Source organism: Trichechus manatus, unplaced genomic scaffold (genome assembly GCF_000243295.1).
Source record: "Trichechus manatus latirostris isolate Lorelei unplaced genomic scaffold, TriManLat1.0 scaffold00036, whole genome shotgun sequence".
Taxonomy (NCBI): Eukaryota; Metazoa; Chordata; class Mammalia; order Sirenia; family Trichechidae; genus Trichechus; species Trichechus manatus.
In genome coordinates, this window is record NW_004443972.1 from 17,666,881 (window position 1) to 17,686,277 (window position 19,397).

Here is a 19,397-nt window from a genome sequence, read left to right on the forward strand (position 1 = left end):
GTCAATATGGGAACAAAAGCAAATGTTTATTGAGCACCTGCCTGCGTCCAACCCCTGGGGACACAGAAGTCTAAGGCAAGTATCTGTGAAATCTATGGAGTCATCAAGGCAGAAGAGGCTAAGTGGTTGTGAATAGAAAGAGGAAAAAGGTGAAAGGAAGGTGCCAAGCATTGAACATACATAAATATTCACAGCCAGGCAACAATTCTGTGAGGTAGGTATTTCAGTACTTTTTTCAAATCAGGAATCTGGAGTTCAAAGAGGTCAAGCAACATTCTTTAAAATGTTTCCCACTAGTGAGTGGTGGTGCTGAGGTTCTAAATCCATGTCTGACTCTCAGCTGCAGTGCACTGGGTGTCCAGCAGGAGGTGAGATGTGACCTCTTTACTCCTTACCAGGATTATTCTGGATCATGTACCCAGAATTGGTTTAAAATGAAAGCAATGTTTCTTCTCAATGTTAGCTTTTTTTGGTCAGCCATGTTTCTGTGATTAACATTTGAAACCAAACCTACACAATAAAATACTTTTTTTTGCTCATGAGTCACAAACCATGGTATTTGGTAGAAGAAGCCATGGTTGTATGATGGGTCACACTTCTCACCATACTCTCACATGCTTTTTAAGGAATTTGACAAAATTGGAGTGATGGTTCAGATGAATATGTGGAATAAGAACTTGGATTGAGTTTGTTGAAGTTTAAATCCTATATGTACCAGAAAAGATGCCTTCCTCAACAAGCAGTAAGCAATTTATTTCTCTTTTTATTAATTCAAATTATTGGGTTTAAATGTTAATATTGTCACAGAAAGGTGACATGAAGAAGGATGATAAATTCCTAATGAGCACGACATTAGTCTTAGAATGCCATGCTCTGAGTTTTTCTTATTGGGTGGCGATGTCGTTCCTTATTACCACCATCTGTCTCTCATTCTCAATCATCTGTAACCCTCAGACATCCTGAAAGCAAATGCCAGATCACTTAGGATATATGCAAAAAGGCTCTCGGATGGACACTACTAAAATAATCATCACAAAGTTGATGCAACAAAATTCTTTTACTTTATTCTATGGGGAAAAAAGTCATTATTGTGTTCTGGTATGTTTTCCATTTAGAGCTTATTGAATCCTCAGTATTGAACAAATCTAGTAGTCTTTAAAGTGATTGACTGCTAACTGAAAGGTCAATGGTTCAAAACCACCCTGGCTGCATGGGAGAAAGATGTGGCAGTCGGCTTCTGTAGAGATTTATAGCCTTGAAAACCCTATGGGGTAGCTATGAGTTGGAATCGACTCAACGGCAGTGGGTTTAGTAGTCTTACAAATTAGAATTCTCACATCTACTTAGAGCAAAGCAACAAATGCCAAAAGATGGAGCTTGTAGCCTCAGTGACCACCTGTAAATAAGAAAGAGAACAGAAAATACCCAAAATGACATATAGCCTAATAGATTTATATGGTCCTGAGTTGCGGATATGTTGAATTATGCTCTGCGCCTGCTATTTAAGGAAGCATGGAGGTGTATAATTATTTTTAGCAAGATTTCCAACACATTATGCTCAAAAATAATTTTTAAATGATTTTCTAAAAATCTTGAAAGTAACTTTAAATCCAGGCCCTGTATCCATAGAATAGATGTGAACCACTTTTCCTTTCCTTTGATGTATGAATCCCTGGGTGCTGGGTGCACTCTAACGGGTGGTTCATGAAAGGTGTCCCAGTCATCCACATACCCACACGCTGCGACTTCCAATGGCAGGCAAGTCTGCACATCTTAGCGATATGATTAGCTCCTGTGTGTTTCAAACTTAGTCTCAGATTACATTTATAATTTATTTGTCAATTTCTTTACCTTTCTTTCCCAATAAGCTAATTTAAAACTCTTACTGAGAAGCAAGACTCTCCTCTGAGAGTCAGATGAAGATTCTTTTGGTTTCAATCACATCATTACCACTTGCCATCCCCATTGACCAAAAAATATGTACTGGGATTTTTTTTTTTATTACCTCTGGGCTCCAGAGAAAATGTTTAGCATGTTTAGGAACTAAAGGAAAAAGCAAACTCATATCTAGGATTAAAGTTTTTATATTGTACCATATCTGATATATACATATATATTACAAAATTTGATATTGTAAAATATCAGATATACATCAGACATATATTGCACAATATCAGATGTTTTACAGTATCAGATATTGTACAATATCTGGTTCCAAGATAAGATAAAAAGAGAATTCCTATTTAATTTGGTTTTATGACTACTAATGTAGTCCAGAATGTGAGCACAGGATATATAACTATGTTTCTGAATATAGAACTCAGCAAAGATTGGTTCACTTTCTTAAGATGATTGAACTTTATTAAGAAATATAATAAGAGCCCCATAGGTTTGAAGATCTGTTTATAGTTCCAGTGGATGAATGGATTTGGGACTTAATTAAGATGAAACTGCTCTGAAAATAAAGAGTTTCATAATCCTCTGGTCATGCTTATGCATGATTCACCAGTCTCATTGTTGAATTGCTAGATTCTTCCATTTCTTCCATTTCAGATTTTTAGGCTTTTAATCCCCTGTCTGGGATAACGTTGTCTAGCAAAAGCTCAACTTTTTAAAAATGAAGTCATTTTGCAAATAACTGAAACAAAAAGAAAAACCACGTTTCCTCAGTTATCTAGACATTGTGCAGTTAGGCCAAATTCAGGATCTGAAATCCATGCCATAATTAGGCCCAAAGATACAATTACAGTAGTCATTATTATAGTTATATCAGTCAAAAATAGTCAATACGTAAGTGATTGACTTAACTTTTTTTTTGTTTACTTTTACTGAGCCATCATCAGTGCTAACAAGCTGATATAGTTGATAATTATTTGTTCTTATGAGCCTCATCAGATCCCAAGAATAAATTATACATTATGTATTACATCTGTATGTATTATGTATTCTATCAGTTTGGACATGTTATCAGGAGGGACCAGTCCCTGAAGAAGGGCACCATGTTTGGTAGAGGGTCAGCGAAAAAGAGGAAGACCCTCAATGAGATGGACTGACACAGTGGCTGCAACAATGGGCTCAAACAAAGCAAGGATTGTGAGGATGGCGCAGAATTGGGCAGCGTTTCGTTCTGTTGTACATAGGGTCGCTATGAATCGGAACCAACTCAACAGCACCTAACAACAACAACATTGTATCAGTAACTGATATTATTTTAAGTCAGTGTCTCAAAAGGTATGTGTATATATGATAACGGAAATTGTGTATGTGTTAGACAAAAACCTGATAGACTGCTTAATTTAACACGTTTCTATATCTAATTTTTGTTGTTTTCAGATACAACTTTGGTTTTTAAATCAGTAAAAGAAACTAGGTCCTAGAAGCTGCAGTGACTAAGCAGCAGCAGCAGCAGCAAGTTTATGCATTTGACCTTTTTTTTTTGTTTAAATACATTTAAATTGTCACACTGCTGACACATCTCACTTGCATGAAATTCTGCACCATACATGCTAATTGTAGTAAAGTTACCTCCCATGGGGAGGGAAGGGAAACTACTCTGGAAGATAATTTTCACTGAAATCTAACCAAACTTTGTTAAGTGAACTGTGACAAGATTATAAATGATATGAAAAATAACATTTTAACATTTGGCCATCAACTGGAGGAAATGGTTTGCCTATATAAGTTTGTGTAATTTTTAAAAGGTAGGACATTCTACCCTCATATGGTCCTCAAAATTAAAGCATAGTGAACAGGAAAGAAAAGGAAAAGAAAGCAACTGAGTGCTAAGGCAGAACATCTTGCCAGAAGTAATTAAGGTGGACACTAAATAGCAAGTGTAGAATTTCATAGGGCCAACAAGACAACAGTCTATATTTATCACCTATACAGGTGAAGTGGATTTTGCAATTGCCAGTTGCCTTAAGTTTACCAAATAAAGCTCCTAAAATTGATACTATAGTTGCCACCTTAAGTTTTCCAGGCTGCAACTCTGCATAATTTCAACAGTTCTCTTAAATTTATTTAATTATTTAATTATTTTAAAACATAACACAAGTTTTAAACTGGTGAAATAGCTCAACAGAACAAATACCCAGATTTGGGGAGGGATGAAGAGGGAGATATTCAGAACCCTCCCCAAAATCCTCCCAACTTGATCATAGCGGATAAATGATGTGTGTTGTGAATGTGATTAGTCAATGACACCAGCTTGACGGATCTTTCCTTTGGCACCAAATCCCATTGAGTTATCTATCTGGTCCCCTTGGCTGACGAAGAACCATTAGGCGAGGGCACGGGCATCATCCAGGGTGATGCTTTTCAAACGACTGACCAGCTGATCAGGTCTTGGAGCTGCAACAGCCTTGGGGCTGTCACAGACTCGCCAAACATTACAGGTGCTGCACTTTGCCAGTCCGCTGATTAAGAATCACCAAGAACTCTACCTCATCTCCTGCCTGTAGCTCACTGCCATCCTGAACTTCTTTCACATGGAAAAAGAGCTTCTTGCTTCTCCTCTCCTCCTTCATAGTTAATGAAGCCAAATGATCTTTTGCACACTCCACTGTGGCTCTACACAGGTGTGTGATGTTGTAGGCCATAGTCTGTTCATTTTGGCCCAGGACACACAACTGGAACTTGACACTCTCCCCTTTGTTGGCCATCCCAACTATACCAAATGGATACACCTCACCTTTCATATCCCCCTCTCTACACCCTCAATCCTTCCTTGGTACTTAGTTTGTGTTGGATCAACACTCCTCAGGGGGGTGGGTGAGTTTACCAGAGTAGATGGTGGGATCAGCTTCCTTAGTAATACCATTCATTGAGTGTGTTTTATTCACTTTTTTTGCACTGACTTTGTTGCTTTTGCCTTTGGACAAGCTATACTCGACCACGTCTGCCAATTCCAGGCGATCGACATCACCAGTGAACTCACAGTAATAAAAAAACATTTCCTTATCATGATTGGCTGTTTCATCCTTCAGCGTTACCACATAACCCAAGAGCCTCTCAGAGTTGGAATTACGACACAAAAGTCGCAGACAAGTTGCAGTCTGCTGACCAGGCCTCTGTTTGTCACTAATACTAAATCCTAATACTAAAAAAATAAATACTAAATCTAATTCTAATCTGCATGTTTACGAGGTAGGCTTTGGTAACTAACGAAATAAACAAGAGCCTTTCTGGATAAAAGTGTCCATATGTCAGTGTGGTTTAGGTCTGATTCAAGGCACAACTCATTACCTATGAAAAAATGAAGGCACATTTATTAATTGACCAGGGGAAATTCCACAGCATGTAGAATGCAGATACTGATACATAACATTCTAGTTTATTTTCCATTTTCTAAAATGAGACCAAGGAACTTAAAATATTCTTTTAATTAAGCACTAAGATGCTCAAAGAAATGAAATAAGAAAACTCGATGCAAGGACTCCTTCAAGTTGGGATTTGTGATACAAATATTTTCATCTTTTAACGGGGCAAGCTGATGTGTTCACATCCCAGTTCCAAGCTGCCTCTTTCACTAGGAAACATCAGTATTTTCTTTCCAAACACATTTAGAATGCTTTCCCCTCACCCTTGCTGTGTTTTTGTAGCACCTATAGCCATAACTGGCACCTGGGGGCCTTGCATTGTTGGCAGTTTCCCTTGCGTTTCTTTGGAGTCTATTCAATGGCTGTGGTTTTACTCAGAAGTCGGTGCTTTGCATTTTGCATATATGATTTCCTGAGACTGTTTGAATAGTCTTTCTCAAAAAAACTGTGCCCGTCTGGCTGTGAGCAGTTCTTCTCCAAGGAAGTTGACAGTAGTCTGGTTGGGTTGGTATGCTCGGTCTTCGGTTCCCAGTCATGCCCTGCTATCTTCTCTCCCTACCCTCTTTTTTCTTGCCCCTGTCTTAGTGATATCACTGCCCACATCTTGCCATTCCTTTAAAGAAGAGAAAAGATCTGAACTAGTCCAGTTATAAAAAGAGAAAATCCTGTCCAGGAACCTATGCAAAGCGTCCATAATTCATATTTTCTGTTGTTTCAACAGCTGACATGGAAATGATTTTAAATGATAAACAAAACCAGACTGAATAATTCAAACTTTTCTGTAAGACAATAATCTGTGGCAAAGAGAGAAGTCCCTACTTAAGATTATAGGTGTAAAATCTGGGGACAAGGTTAACCTGAAATTTCTTGATTTGACTGTATTTTCTTTAAGATCATCATCTTGACAGTACAGTTTTGAGAAAATAAGAATAAAAATTGTTTTCAATAATCTTTAAATGGCATGCTATTTTGAGGTGTTAAGTAAGAGAGAAGCATTGTTTTATGAAGTGGCTCATGTGGGTATATATATGTTGGTGTGCTGTGCTGCTAGCTATTCCATGGTCTTCGTCAGTATACCACTAGAGAGAGAAACAAAAAAGGTAAAGATTAGAAATCCAGTTCTTTTTTTTTTTTTTTTTCCATCAATTCAAATGAACTCACATGAGCATTGTAGTATAAAGCAGGGTATTTTAATTCCTGGAACAGTTTATAAACTGAAACTTGATCAAAGATGATGCTAATTTTCCTCAGAGCTTTACCAGGGCATGTTGTTCTGTCCCACAAAGGTCTCTAGTCCACCCTTGAAGGTACTGAGAGAACTCACTGTGAATTTGGCTTTACCGCATGGTGCTTTAAGAATATGTAAATTCTAATTAACACGCCCAAATTCATTTTCAAATTTGACTCATAGGATATTAAAAACCACACCATGCACAGAAAAAAGGTTTATCCCACTGAGCTCAGTTGTTTTAATTAAGTGCTATCAAGTGTCAAATTTCTCCTACACTATAGTAGGATAAACTGTATTAAAAAAATGATTTTTTTAAAAGCAACTTTTCCTAATATATTTCACTAAGGAGCTGGAAAAATCTATTTCATTATTAAACATATATGTGTAACATGAGTGAAGTCAAAAGTTAAATGTATTGTTTGTAAACACTTAAGATTTTTCACTGTTTTTTTTAATCTGTATGTCTGACATTTATATAGAAAGAGCTTAGGACCTGAGGCAAAAATGTATCAATTCATCCATATTAAACAAGTAGAAAGTCATTGCTAGACAAACATATATTATGAGACATCAATTAACTTTTAAAAACTGCTTAATTAGTGTATCATGTCTTCTCTTTGAATAGTGAAAAAATAAACCTTATAAGAAAAATAAATCTTAACTTCGTATAAAAACCTGACCCAAAGGATATGTGTCAGTTTTCTCAGGATCCAAATGATTTATACTTCAATACAGCAGGCAGCATTTGAACTGAGCACAGAGCAAAGCATGTATGTTAGAAGAGAGTGGGGAAAAGCAAGCTTTTCTGGCTAGAACAAACAAGAAGGCTGCATTGTACACTAAAATGTTTAGTGCAACACACACATTTCTTCTTAGTCTGAAAAACTCCAGAGCAGAAAAAGGATTTGCCTTAATACCCAGAAATATCCTCTGCCTAGGCAGCAACAGTTCTAGCCATTTCTGACTTTATAAAACAAATCTAATTGTTTATTGCCTGTGGTTATTCAACAAAAGATAACATGGCAATTGCAAAAGCTGAAGCGTGCTGATTATTAATATCCCACTGTTGGTAGAATTGCTAGTAATAATAGCCTAGACAGAAATGGATTTTCATATTTGAGCTGAGCTATTATCGTGCTGGTTTCACTTTAGAATTACTCTACCACACATTTACTAAATAAGTGATTACTTTTGAATCCAAATAGGGAAAGGAGAGACTGAACAATCACATGGACAGGAGTGCAGTGTTTTGACATTCCCAGGATATGCAATATTATACTTCTCAACCTCAAACTCTCTAGAATTATTGAACATCACTCTGTGATCAAGGGCATCACTTCTCCGACTTCACACTGGAAAAATAAAAACCCTTTGAATTCCTTCCCTGTCTCCTGGACCTCTGTGAAGAGAAGTTGTCCAGAGGGAGGAAACCATAGCCCCACCAGCAACTTCCCTCCCCTTGCACAAAGTTTTGCTATACCATTGCCTGGAAATCCACTCCGGCATCCACCAGCGCTTTGGAGATCTGAGCTGACTGCTGAAAGTGAACGTTATCTGCAGGGAGAGAAGGGAAACATAAAGTAGCTAATAGCTGCTCCAGTTTTCTGATACCAAAGGGTGGTAAAAGCACAAGAAGAAAGGGACTGTCTGAAGTTCTAGGACTCAGCCTCCCATTTAGCCGAAGACAAGTGAGTTATGGAAAGCAACACTGTTTTATTGAAGTAAATGTAACAGTCTTGCCCCTCATGCTTTTGTTTTGTCAGTAGTGAAATTGCAAACCTGTCTGTGATACTAAAAAGTCTAATTAACTGAAACTCACCATCTGCTGTTCCATGAATAAGGAGGTACTCAACTTGCTTAAAATTTTCAGCTCTGCTCATGACTGTTGAATTCTGGAATTGGGAAAAAGAATGTCATTATTCAAAAAAGGATCTGCCATAAACTGATTTTTCACTTCAGTTTACAAAATAAAATGTTTTCAGCTGGGGCCCCCTTTGATACAAAATATAGCAAACCGATATTCAAGCAAATGCTGTCTCCATGCATGGCAGGATGCACAGCATGCCCGGTGCTGGGGAGACAGGACTGGGAAGGGAGGGTGCCACAGCTTCCCTGCGCATGTAGGAAAGTGGGCACCTGCCCCTGAGGCTGCACGCAAAGCCCCTTGAGTCCCGGATCCCAGACTGGCGGCGTCCTATGCATTAGCGCGGGGCATAGTCTCTTATTAGCAATGTATGTTCCATGGGCTTATGCTGTAGTTCAGCCAAAAAGTGTATTGCCATGGCAACAATGTGTCACATGATGCCATACATGCTACATTTCAAAGAGCCTGTACATCGCATTTGCAACTAAACGTACTCTGCAATATGTCATGTGAACTTTGGTCTACATTGCTAGGTTCTGAATGAAAAGCAGTATTACCTCTTTGGGAACAGATGTTTAAAACTTAGGCAAATGGAACATATGGGAGGGGAGGGGGTGAAAAAGACCAAGGATGGCCTTCGAATAGCAGTGGGTGGCTGTTGTCTGCTTCATTCTGTAGTGAGAATGAAAATGCTGCTATTGGACCAAGTCATTCCTAAAGCAGCCAGGTAAACAGGATAAAAAAAAAAAAAAAAATTGAGGATGTCAGCTTTTTGTAGACTGCTTTGTGGCTTGAGTCAGGTAGGGGCTTGTAGGATGAGAATCAGAGGCCTTAGATGAAAAAGCCCCTGAAAGCATAGCACTGGTCAACTGATCTTAATTTGAAGATTTTTACCAAGTTGGGATGAAGGTAGCTAATGCCCCACAGATGCTGTGGTGCCTTTGGGAGGGGGTGAGCTACAGCCTGTTTTTATTTTCTTATTATGAATTGGCAGAGGAAGGGGCAGTAGCCTCTCTATGGGTTTAAAATCAACCAGCTAGTCTTGAAGCATCTTGGCAACTCTAAGTCAACTTTATGAGATCCCGGGTTTGTATTTTACAGTTATCTTTGTAGCTAATTCCAGTTAAAGACTTCTGATGGGAGCTTGGTGGTCCAGCAGAAAGGGGATGGGGCTGAGGTCAGGCTGCTTCTATTTTAGTCCCAGCTTCAATATCAAGGAGCTGTGTGGCAATTCCATTCCTAGGTGTATACTCAAAAGACTTGAAAACAAAAACTCAAAAAGAGACTTGTACACCAAAGTTCACTGCAGCACTATTAACAATAGCCGAAAGGTGGAAACACCTAAATGCCTATCAGCATATGAATAGATAAACAAAAATGTGGTACAAATATACAACGGGCAGGAACCCTGGTGGCGCAGGGGTTAAAAGCTCAGCTGCTGTAACCAAAAGGTTGGCAGTTCGAACCCACCAACTGCTCCTTGGAAACCCTATGGGGCAGTTCTACTCTGTCCTATAGGGTTGCTATGAGTCGGTATCAACTCTATGACACGGGTTTTACATACAATGGGATACTACTCAGCCAGTAGAAGAAATGAAGTCTTGATGCACACAGTACGGCTGGCGCTTGAAGACATTATGCTAGTGAAATAAGCCAATCACAAAAGGACAAATATTGTATGACCTGATTTATATAAAAAGACGAAAAAAAAAGCAAAAAAAAAAAAAGTGAGCTGTGTGGATGGAGACAGGCTGCTCTCTGGGCTTTGTTTGCTGTAAAAAAAAAAAAAGGAGTAAGAATAGTCCCTCTGGTTCCTCACAGAAATAGGAATCAAGAAACATGGCACAGCTTTTTTTGTGTGTGTGAAGTTAAAATTGCTGATGCTGATGTGGGACTGCTATGACACAGTGTTTCTGGATAAAAAGACGTTATGTCTACAACTTTGAGGATAGAGTCACCCAAAATGTCTCAGGTGCCTGAGGCTTCCAGGGCTACCTTGTCCTGAAAAGCTTAGAGCAAATGGCCTCCCACTCATCCTGAACATACTGCATTTCTGACCAACAGTGAGAGTTTCCCCATGACATTCAAAAGAAATACCTAGGATTCATTGAAAGCCACACTCTTATTTATTTTTTAAGAAACTTTTTATCTGGTGACATGACCCAGATAAGTCCATACATGTATGAATCCATCGATCCCAACATCCCCCATTCATTCACTCATTTTTTAAATCTAGTCAACCGATATTTATTTCTTATATAACCCCTTAAACCATAAGCTTCATGAAAAAAGGGTTTGCCTGTATTGTTCGTATCAATTAAATGAACAAACGAAATAAATTACAAAACACTTATTTTGTACCACCCTCAGTATCCAGTCCTAGTTTTGCAGAAGCAAGTGGGAACAGCTGGGATAGATGGAATAAAACATTCTCATTCCGAAAGTGGCTGAGATATGTCTTTCCCACTTTCAACCCATCCACCCATAAAGCCCATTGCCGTGGAGTTGACTCCGACTCATAGAGACCCTATAGGACAGAGGAGAACTGCCCTATAGGGTTTCCAAGGAGTGGCTGGTGGATTTGAACTTCCAACCTTTTGGTCAGCAGCTGAGCTCTTAACCACTGTGCCACCAGGGCTCCAATTCATCCATGGTGCTATTAATAATAATAGCATTAGTGTATTAGTGACTGTACCAGTCACTGTGCTAAGCATCATAAAAGAGTTCTAGAACATTATTCCATCTAATCCTCACAACATCCCTGTGAGGTATGTATGTGCCACTCCTGCTTTATAGATGGAGACACTGAGATTCAGAAGGTGACATCTGTAGGCAGTGTCAGAGCTAGACAAAAACTCTGACCATACAACCCCTTTTTAACTCCTATGCTGCACGGTGTCTCTACTAAAACTCCAAGCTGCCCTTGATGGGATCCTCCAGCAAAGGAGTAGTCTGACATAAAATGTTAATTAACTGTTCTGGAATTTGAAGTGCACAAATTTACTGGGTACCCTTTGGCTCCTGAGACCCCATGCTTTTTTGAGACTGGATTAATCAGAAGAGAGATCGGTTTGCACAGCCTTGTGAGATTTGGGAGGCGTTTGCTTCTGATTGTGCAGGTGACATATACCCCGACATAGCAACAGAGCCCTGAGCAATTGTTTGCCTGTCAGAGAGGAAAGGGGAAAATAAATTTCCCTAAGAGATGCTGTTGTGCAGCATTCAAAGCTGAAGACAGGAAAAGCCGGGGCTTGACTCTGACAGGGAACGTTAATATTCTGCATCTCACGCCCTGGAGCACCCTGCTAGAGTCCTCCTCAGTGCTCCTGTCTGCTAGTCATGCTTTAAACCTGCACTGCCTGCGCTGCTGTTTCCACCCACCTTGTCTCTCCCAGAATTAAATCTAGGTCTGTGCTCGTGGGAAACAGTCAACTTTAACACCCAGGCCTCACCCAGATCTGCAACCGTGTCGTCCCACTTCACCTCACTTCCTGGCCCTTCTTTACATAGCAGCTTGGACAGCAAAAGCTGCTCCTACAACCTCCCCAAGCCATGAAACTGAGAAATGTCATTGAAACATAGAGTAATAGTTAGGAGACATATAAATACACAGGACGGTTAGCAAAGAATGTGATAACTACTGGAGTTTGGACCAAAACAGTTTCTGGCTGCCTTTTTTTTTTTTTTTTTTCTTAAATGGAGTGAATACAGGCTGAAAGAAGACAATTTTTATAAACAAGTAAAACCCTGAGCCTAAGATAAATGTTGTGATGTACACACTGTAGCTGTGATGAACTAGACATGGTGAGAAATGCAACATACTGAGAAAAAGACGAAAACTGTGATAAAAGTGTCATGATGCAAATTGTTTTACATTAACAATATTACACTACAAAGAAAGAAAGACAAATACTTTAATGCAGCAAGAGAAAAATAAAACAAAAGCTTTCCCTGCAATGGAAGATAAGTGTGCCATTTCCAATGCACACTTCCCCTGCTCCCTGGGAGAAGCCTCAGGAGGGACCTCTCTGGGAAAAGGAGACAGGCAGTCCGGGGGCATAAATGCACCTTAAGTCTCTCAGGCTGCAGGGGGAACATTTTTTTTCCCCCAGAACAAGGCAGCTATGTGACCTTGCCTCTTGAACCACTGACCATTGTCTTGATCAAGATTCTTTGCCATACTTGAACAGTGCACTTTAACCTGTGAAATGCAACACCCAATCCAGTGAAAGCCCTGTATGCCTTGACTTAAGGTACAATTAACGATCAGAAAAACTTCAATTGTGCTTTTTACCCACCACCATGGGATAATCCCCTTTTGTCTACTGATGGAATCAGAAGTAAAAAAGGAAGTGGATGACTATGTTAGAAGCTGAATAGTCTATCACCAACTACTAAAAAGGAAGCTCAGAGTGATAAATGGGCAAGGATGCAAATGGTGGTGCAATTGGCACTCTCCTGAGGCTAGAAACTTCCGGAGAGCCCTGCTGCCAGCAACAGTCTGGCAAAGGGAAGTGGGAAGGATTGGTCCAGTGGCAGTGCCGATTCCACAGCATCTCTGAGAGAAGTTTTCCTTCAAGCCCCAAGAAGAACCATCTGTAGCTGCTTGTTGGATCATGCTGGTTCCTCAGTTACCTTCCAACAAATAAATCTTTGTATTTTTGAAATAAAAGAGGGAGCTGATAAGAGTAGGAAAGTACTGTGAGAAACAGACAGTAGAACAATTCTTAAGCTGCCCCCTTGTGCCATCTAGGCATCATAAGGGCCATTTATTTCTTGAGGGAAATAAAGATGGCAGCTGCCATGTTTTGAAAGCTTACTCCATGGCAGGCACACGTGTGTGATTCATTTATTCCTTTCAATAACTCTGCGAGGTAGGTCTGATTATTCCCATTGCCCAAATGAAGAAACTGAGATTCATAGATAACCTTCCCAAAATCATACTACTAATAAGTGGTGGAAATGAAAACTGAATATAGGTCTAACTCCAAAGCCCATGCTCCTTATCATTACACTATACTGTCCCTTCATATCACAGCCGAACAACTCACTGTCATTTCCAGGCTCTTGCAGAAGGAGCAAACAGCCACTGCACTGCAGTGAGATATTACCCAGACGAGGACGTTACCTGCTTGCTATATGCATCTTCCAACCAAAGCCTCATAAATAATATTGTATGACGCCATTTTGGGAAATACCATTAATGCCATAACACAAGCCACAGAAAGTGTTTAAGAAAAAAATTAAATCAACCCACGATATCAGATATTTTACTTGTTTACATCTATCAAACAACTGTATCCATGAGATGCCAAGGAAAGAACTCCCATCAACCCCAGACAGGGGGCTCTACTTCAGGCCTCGCCAAGCATCACTGGCTTCTTTAAAGATCACACAGCAGTCAACATTTTATCAGCACTTAACAAACAAGTTAAGGTTTGGCTTAAATCTGAAGGTCTCTCTCCCTTTGGCATATTCTGGGATAATAGAACAAATGTCAAATCAGTACAAGATGGCATATTTACAAAATTGCACCCTGTTTTGCATAACCTAACGATGCAGCAGTTCTTAAGGATTGAACATTTCAAATCTGCTAGCAGAAGACTGCCAAATCTATGACTGTTTCGTACACTTGCCAAAAGCCTATCAAATTTTGAGCAAAATGCAAAATAAATCTCCTCTACAAGTTAAATCAGTCCCTTCTGTGTGTTCCAGGCTGCCCTCTTCTCTTGGCAATAAGGCTCAGGACTTGGGTCCCATTTCTCTTGCCCTTGATCTTTCACTTCTTTCTCTGTGTATTCATAAATCCATTCTCTTCCCAGTCTTCTGTCCTGCCTTATTGGCCACCATTTGGCCCATTCTTTCTGCAGCCCTTATTCTGTGTTATCCCTTGGTTTCATTGGACCTGCTTCTCAAATCCCCAGAAAACCAGCTCTACCTGCTACTCCTTCATCTACTGTGCTATTCTGCCCCTTCTCCTCTAGATAACCAATTAAAAGCACCCTTGCTCTTCCTCTGCATCTCCCCGAATCTTTCTCTAGTGGCTTCAGATAAATGCCCTCTCCCTTTTGTAATTCTCAATATGTTACATAACATTTGTGTGCCTCAGTTTCCATGCCAGTAAAATGATGATAATTGCAACATTTATCTCAGAGAGTTTGGGAGAGAATTAAATCTGATAATCTATGTAAAGAGCTTAGAACAGCATCTGGCTGTAGAAGCACTTAGTAAATGAGAGCTACCAATGGTTTGCTCTCATTTGCAAACCGTTTGCAATTATTTTTTAAACCAAAGAACTTTTCTTCAAATACGTCCTTATATGTAAGCCCAAAATATTACACAACTGAGACTGGATGCACTCTGGTTGCAGTGGGAAAGAAGTAAGGGAAAGGTGAAACCTTAACTTCTTGGCTCCTCCCCTCCCCCTGCTTACATGCTTCCAATGTATAGAATTCCTGGGACTCCACAGTCACAATTTGTAAACCACCAGTCAATGTCATACATGTTGAGCAATTTGTCATATTCAAGCTCATGCTTTATTACTTATTCATTTCTCTCCAAAAATTTTGTGTGTATGTTTTTTCTCACCAACAAGGCGGACAATCGAAAAACAAAATGAAACAAAAAAAATACTAGGCACTTTGAATGGGTGAATGAAAGAAAGTCTACCACTTACTAATTTTTTTTTTTTAACCTGCACAAGTTTAACTACAAATCCGATGACTGATCGTTTGAGAAACTATTCATCAATGTTATTCAGAAACCTACTCCTCAGGTGGGGCTATAATTGCTATCTGCTTATTGCTGTTGGTGGTAGGGGTTGTCTCTTTGGCTATATGATTACTTTGCTCAAATTCTGTCACCATTTCTGTCTGCTGTGGGCCAAGAACTCACTGCAGAAAAGGTGTTGCTACACAGCTACACTGCCCGTTAGTTCTGACTTGTTACCCTTCCACGCTGGCTGCCCACATTAGAACTTCTGGGGCCAGCTCCTTGGGGTTTTAGGGAAATGAACCACTTCCTTCCATTTTGAATTCCCGGTATCCATTAAAAGTGTTCCTGCTTTGTTACTTAGCAGTAGGTGGGTGATTATCTCGAAAAAAAGCTTATGGACTCACTGCTTTTGTCACTGCATTGAGTCAAAGCCTTAGCCCTAGGATTCCCTGGTTTATATGGCACTCCTTCCACTTGGATGCAGCCCTAAAGGTGCAAGCTTTAGCAAATGGAGCACAGACTAGCTTCCAGCAGGGCACAAACTGAACAACTGTACATAGCATCCCTGCCTGTCCCACTTGAGTATGCAAAATGTTCCTCTAATTCCCTCTCCTAGGTGGTAAGGAGGAGCTTTATTTCACAAGATGTGCTTCTCTTGGTGATGTGGATTTCTATAAATGCTTCCAAATTCAGATCATCAATGACCTAATAATGAATCCTTTTCTCTTTTGACTTTTATTAAAAATGACATTCTTTTCCAGAGGCTATGATTCTGGTTGCTGTATGGATGGTTCTTTAGCTGAAAGGGTATGTCTGCTGGGAACATGGGCAAAGATCAGGGCCTTACTTATTACATACTTTGGGCATTCATATCCTCAATGTACTAAAAAGTGTCAACCAGCTCAACTAAATGTGAATTGTTTTCAAAACATTTCCGTCCGACCCACACAAATGCACAGGGTGGTGAAAACCTCTAAGGAATTGGCTTCTTTGTCTTTTCAAAGAGGGCAGGAGGGAGGGAAGGAGGGAAGGAAGGAGAGAGATACAGACAGAGAAAGAAAGAGAGAGATGAGAGGAAAATAAAAACAACCTGGGAAGGAGGGAAAGAAGCGTAAAAGATGGGGTCCAGAGGGGCAGCTGGGGCCTTGGAGGAAAATAGAATCTTTGAATGTATTCTTGCCAAAGACAAAAGCACAGACTCATTTAAAAAACAAAGGAGGGCAGCTTTCTCCTGAAGCCTGCTGTGCACCAAAAATAGACCCTTAGATTCAGTTCTCCACAATACAGGAAGCAACTTACCACAGTGGAAACAATTCAGTTAAAGCATTTGCCTCACTTTCTCCTGCCCACCTTAACTATCACCCTCCCAAATAATTCCTCTGAGTAACACACTGGGAACCTTTAGCTCCCTCGTACTGGCAGTTTTAATGTGTCCATTGCCAGCAATAAATTTTGTGCCAAGAAAACCCGACTCCTGGCGTGGAAGGACTAAACAGTCCTCTAGTGCCATCTGTGCAGTGAAGTGAAAGACTGACTTGGTGCACCCAGTGTGCATGTGTTGCCATTGGCAGTAGGAAGTGACTTCTATTTACATGACTACCTCACGCAGCGAACACCTAAGGGGAAAGATGAAAATGGCCGCCGCAGTGGGGGGTAGAGTTGGGGAAGAGGGGTTCTTCTGTGGGAAGGAGAAGCCTATAGGAAAGACTGGAAAAAGAGGCAGGTTGAAATGGCAGATTAAAATGTATTATCCTCTGTTGAGGAGGACTGCTTGAGGAAGAAACACCTTGTTAGCTAATGTTTATCAAGGGAAGTAGGATAGGTACTGTGGACTTGCTTAGATGTCAGGGTGTGGGCTTCTAGTTTAGAATGGGATTTTTAAATGAACTTTTGACGCATAATGCACCATGTTCTAGAGTCTGAGTTAGGGTCCTGGCAAGTTCACCTCTAACGTTTCAGGAGCTTTTAGTACTTTGGAGCTTCTGAGAAAGATCTGTGGCAACTTAGTAAATAGAATGTACCACAGGAGGGGTGGTGTTCAAATTTAAGCATTGTGGTCTGTTCATTAACAAGAAAATTCAAGTTGTAAAATGAGAGAAGTGACGGAGAAATACAACTCTGATAGAGATTGTTTAATGAAATCAGGAAAGGTTTTAAGGTTTATGCTTCGTATTAGGTAATCCAAATACAATATTGAGGAAAGCCTTGAGTAGCTAGCAATATTGCAGAGGGAAAAACACGCACAAAATAATTGTTAATCTAAAATAGAATAAAATGAGGATTAAGAGATAGAGAAAATGTCATGGGCTTCAAAAGGGGATGCTGCCCTTCTCCACTGGGAGAGCGGTACAGGTTTCATAACAGATGGAGATGGAAGGGAAATGACTTTCCAGCAAAAGGAACAGCATGAGCAAAGGCACAAAATGGAAAGACCCAGAAACATTCAGAGAACAGTGAGCATTCCAGGTAAACTGAGCTGTTATATAAAGGGTATTGAATGCCTGGTTAAAGAGTGAAGACAAAACTTAGCTGAGCACACAACGAGGGACCATTAAAGTGTTGTGGGTGAGGGCTAATCTCATAGCTCTGTGTGGAATGGACTGGAGTGTGGAAAGACGAGAGATACATTAGTTTATTGTTATAAAAGGAGAAAGGTCATACAACAACAGCAATGTGGTTTGAAGAAAGGATGTCTAAAGCAGCCTAGTGGATGTGGAGGAGAAAGACTGGGAAGAATTAACTGAGCCCAAGCATCAGCAGACATGGGGACAACCTGATTATGGGACTGCTTTGTAGGCAGAGGCGTATCTATGGAAAATTGCGCCTATCGCAAGTACTGAAATTGTGCCCCTGTCCAACTATCTGACACCTAACTTTTAGATAACTTTACTGTAATATCAGCTCAGAAATACAGTTCAAGCTCGTTAATCTTTTACTTAACACACTCTGGCACTATATGAAAATTACAACTGCACCTACCGTGCTTTCACTGATGAACACTGGTCTATGACGAGCTCAATGTCGTTTTTCAGTTTCTTCTCTTTCTACACTCAGTAGAGCAAGATCACACAGTCTTCCTTGACCCAAAAACCAAAAAAAACCCCAAACCCATTGCCCTCGAGTCGATTCCAACTCATCGCGACCCTACAGCGCAGAGTAGAACTGCCCCATAGGGTTTCCAAGGAGCACCTGGTGATTCAAACTGCTGACTTTTTGGTTAGCAGCTGTAACTCTTCACCACTACACCACCAGGCGTTGACCCAAGGACGCTCTCAAATACGAAAGTATTAGTTTTAACTTGCTAAATGATCTCTCACAGCTGATGATGGAAACTGTGATGGTTAACAGAAACTGTTCAGTGGCACCCCCACCCCCCTTTAAGTGGAGCCCAGGCCACTTGCTATACCTGCCATACCTTAGATAACACCTCTGTAGGATGAGATGATTTGTGCATCTCACTCTACAGATTGTTACTTTTCTATCTTGACTGAAAAGCAGAGATAAACACACACATAGAGAAACAAACACAAACCCATAACACACACATACACAAGCCTTGATAACTAAAGCTAGAAGTAACAGATAAAATCAAACTGTCTGTACTTAAGCTGGAAACCCTGGAGGCGTAGTGGTTAAGCGTTTGGCTGCTAACCAAAAGGTCAGCAGTTCGAATCCACTGGGAGCTCCTTGGAAACTATGGGGCAGTCCTACTCTGTCCTATAGGATCACTATGAGTCGGAGTTAACTTGATGGCAGTGGGTTTGGTTTTTTGGTTTTTCACATACATCTTAATTATGATAATATCATGAGAAATTTTAATATATAGCTAGAAGTTTAGATAGTCTTCTAGGCTCTACAGAGTATGTTGAAGTTAACATGTTGTTTTCTAAACTGAAATTTTTATAATTAAAGTAATTATCTGGTGTTGCTTTGTATTTTCAAAATGAATGCATATTGTGACCTATATAGCATATGATTAAGACTGTAATTATGCAGAATATAGTAGGGGAGGCTAATGGAGTATCTCTAGACCACCTGTGTTATTTCTTTTTAACAAGAATTTTATTGGATATAAAAACATATATTTTCCAGAATAGATACACTTAAACATGTTCTTAAACAACTTATAAATCGGTTATAAAATAGGTATAGTTCCTCATCTCTTACCCTGTAATGGTCAAGGTTGTCTTCTGGAGTTGGGAGACCCATGTAACGTTCTGTGTACACTGAGTCTGTGATGGAAAAGGAAAAACTTAATTCATACAATAAA

The 19,397-nt window shown here is 39.9% G+C and overlaps 1 protein-coding gene and 1 pseudogene across 9 annotated transcripts in view; both read right to left on the bottom strand.

Moving 5' to 3' along the window:
- Window positions 1-4,097: 4,097 nt before the first annotated feature.
- Window positions 4,098-5,132, bottom strand: LOC101346732 (cold shock domain-containing protein E1 pseudogene; annotated as a pseudogene).
- Window positions 5,133-5,247: 115 nt separating this feature from the next.
- Window positions 5,248-19,397, bottom strand: part of DPP4 (dipeptidyl peptidase 4) — a 100,887-nt gene continuing 86,737 nt past the window's right edge. For 8 of the 9 annotated variants that reach the window (XM_023730472.1, XM_023730475.1, XM_023730478.1 and 5 more), the window contains 4 exons: window positions 19,295-19,359; window positions 8,369-8,441; window positions 8,030-8,103; window positions 5,668-6,397 (listed from right to left, as the gene is read on the bottom strand). In XM_023730472.1, coding sequence (XP_023586240.1) covers window positions 6,296-6,397; window positions 8,030-8,103; window positions 8,369-8,441; window positions 19,295-19,359 — 314 coding nt within the window. In that variant the 3' untranslated portion in view covers window positions 5,668-6,295. Of the gene's footprint in view, window positions 6,398-8,029; window positions 8,104-8,368; window positions 8,442-19,294; window positions 19,360-19,397 lie in introns of all 9 variants that reach the window. The other variant, XM_004375425.2, reaches the window with a different exon arrangement.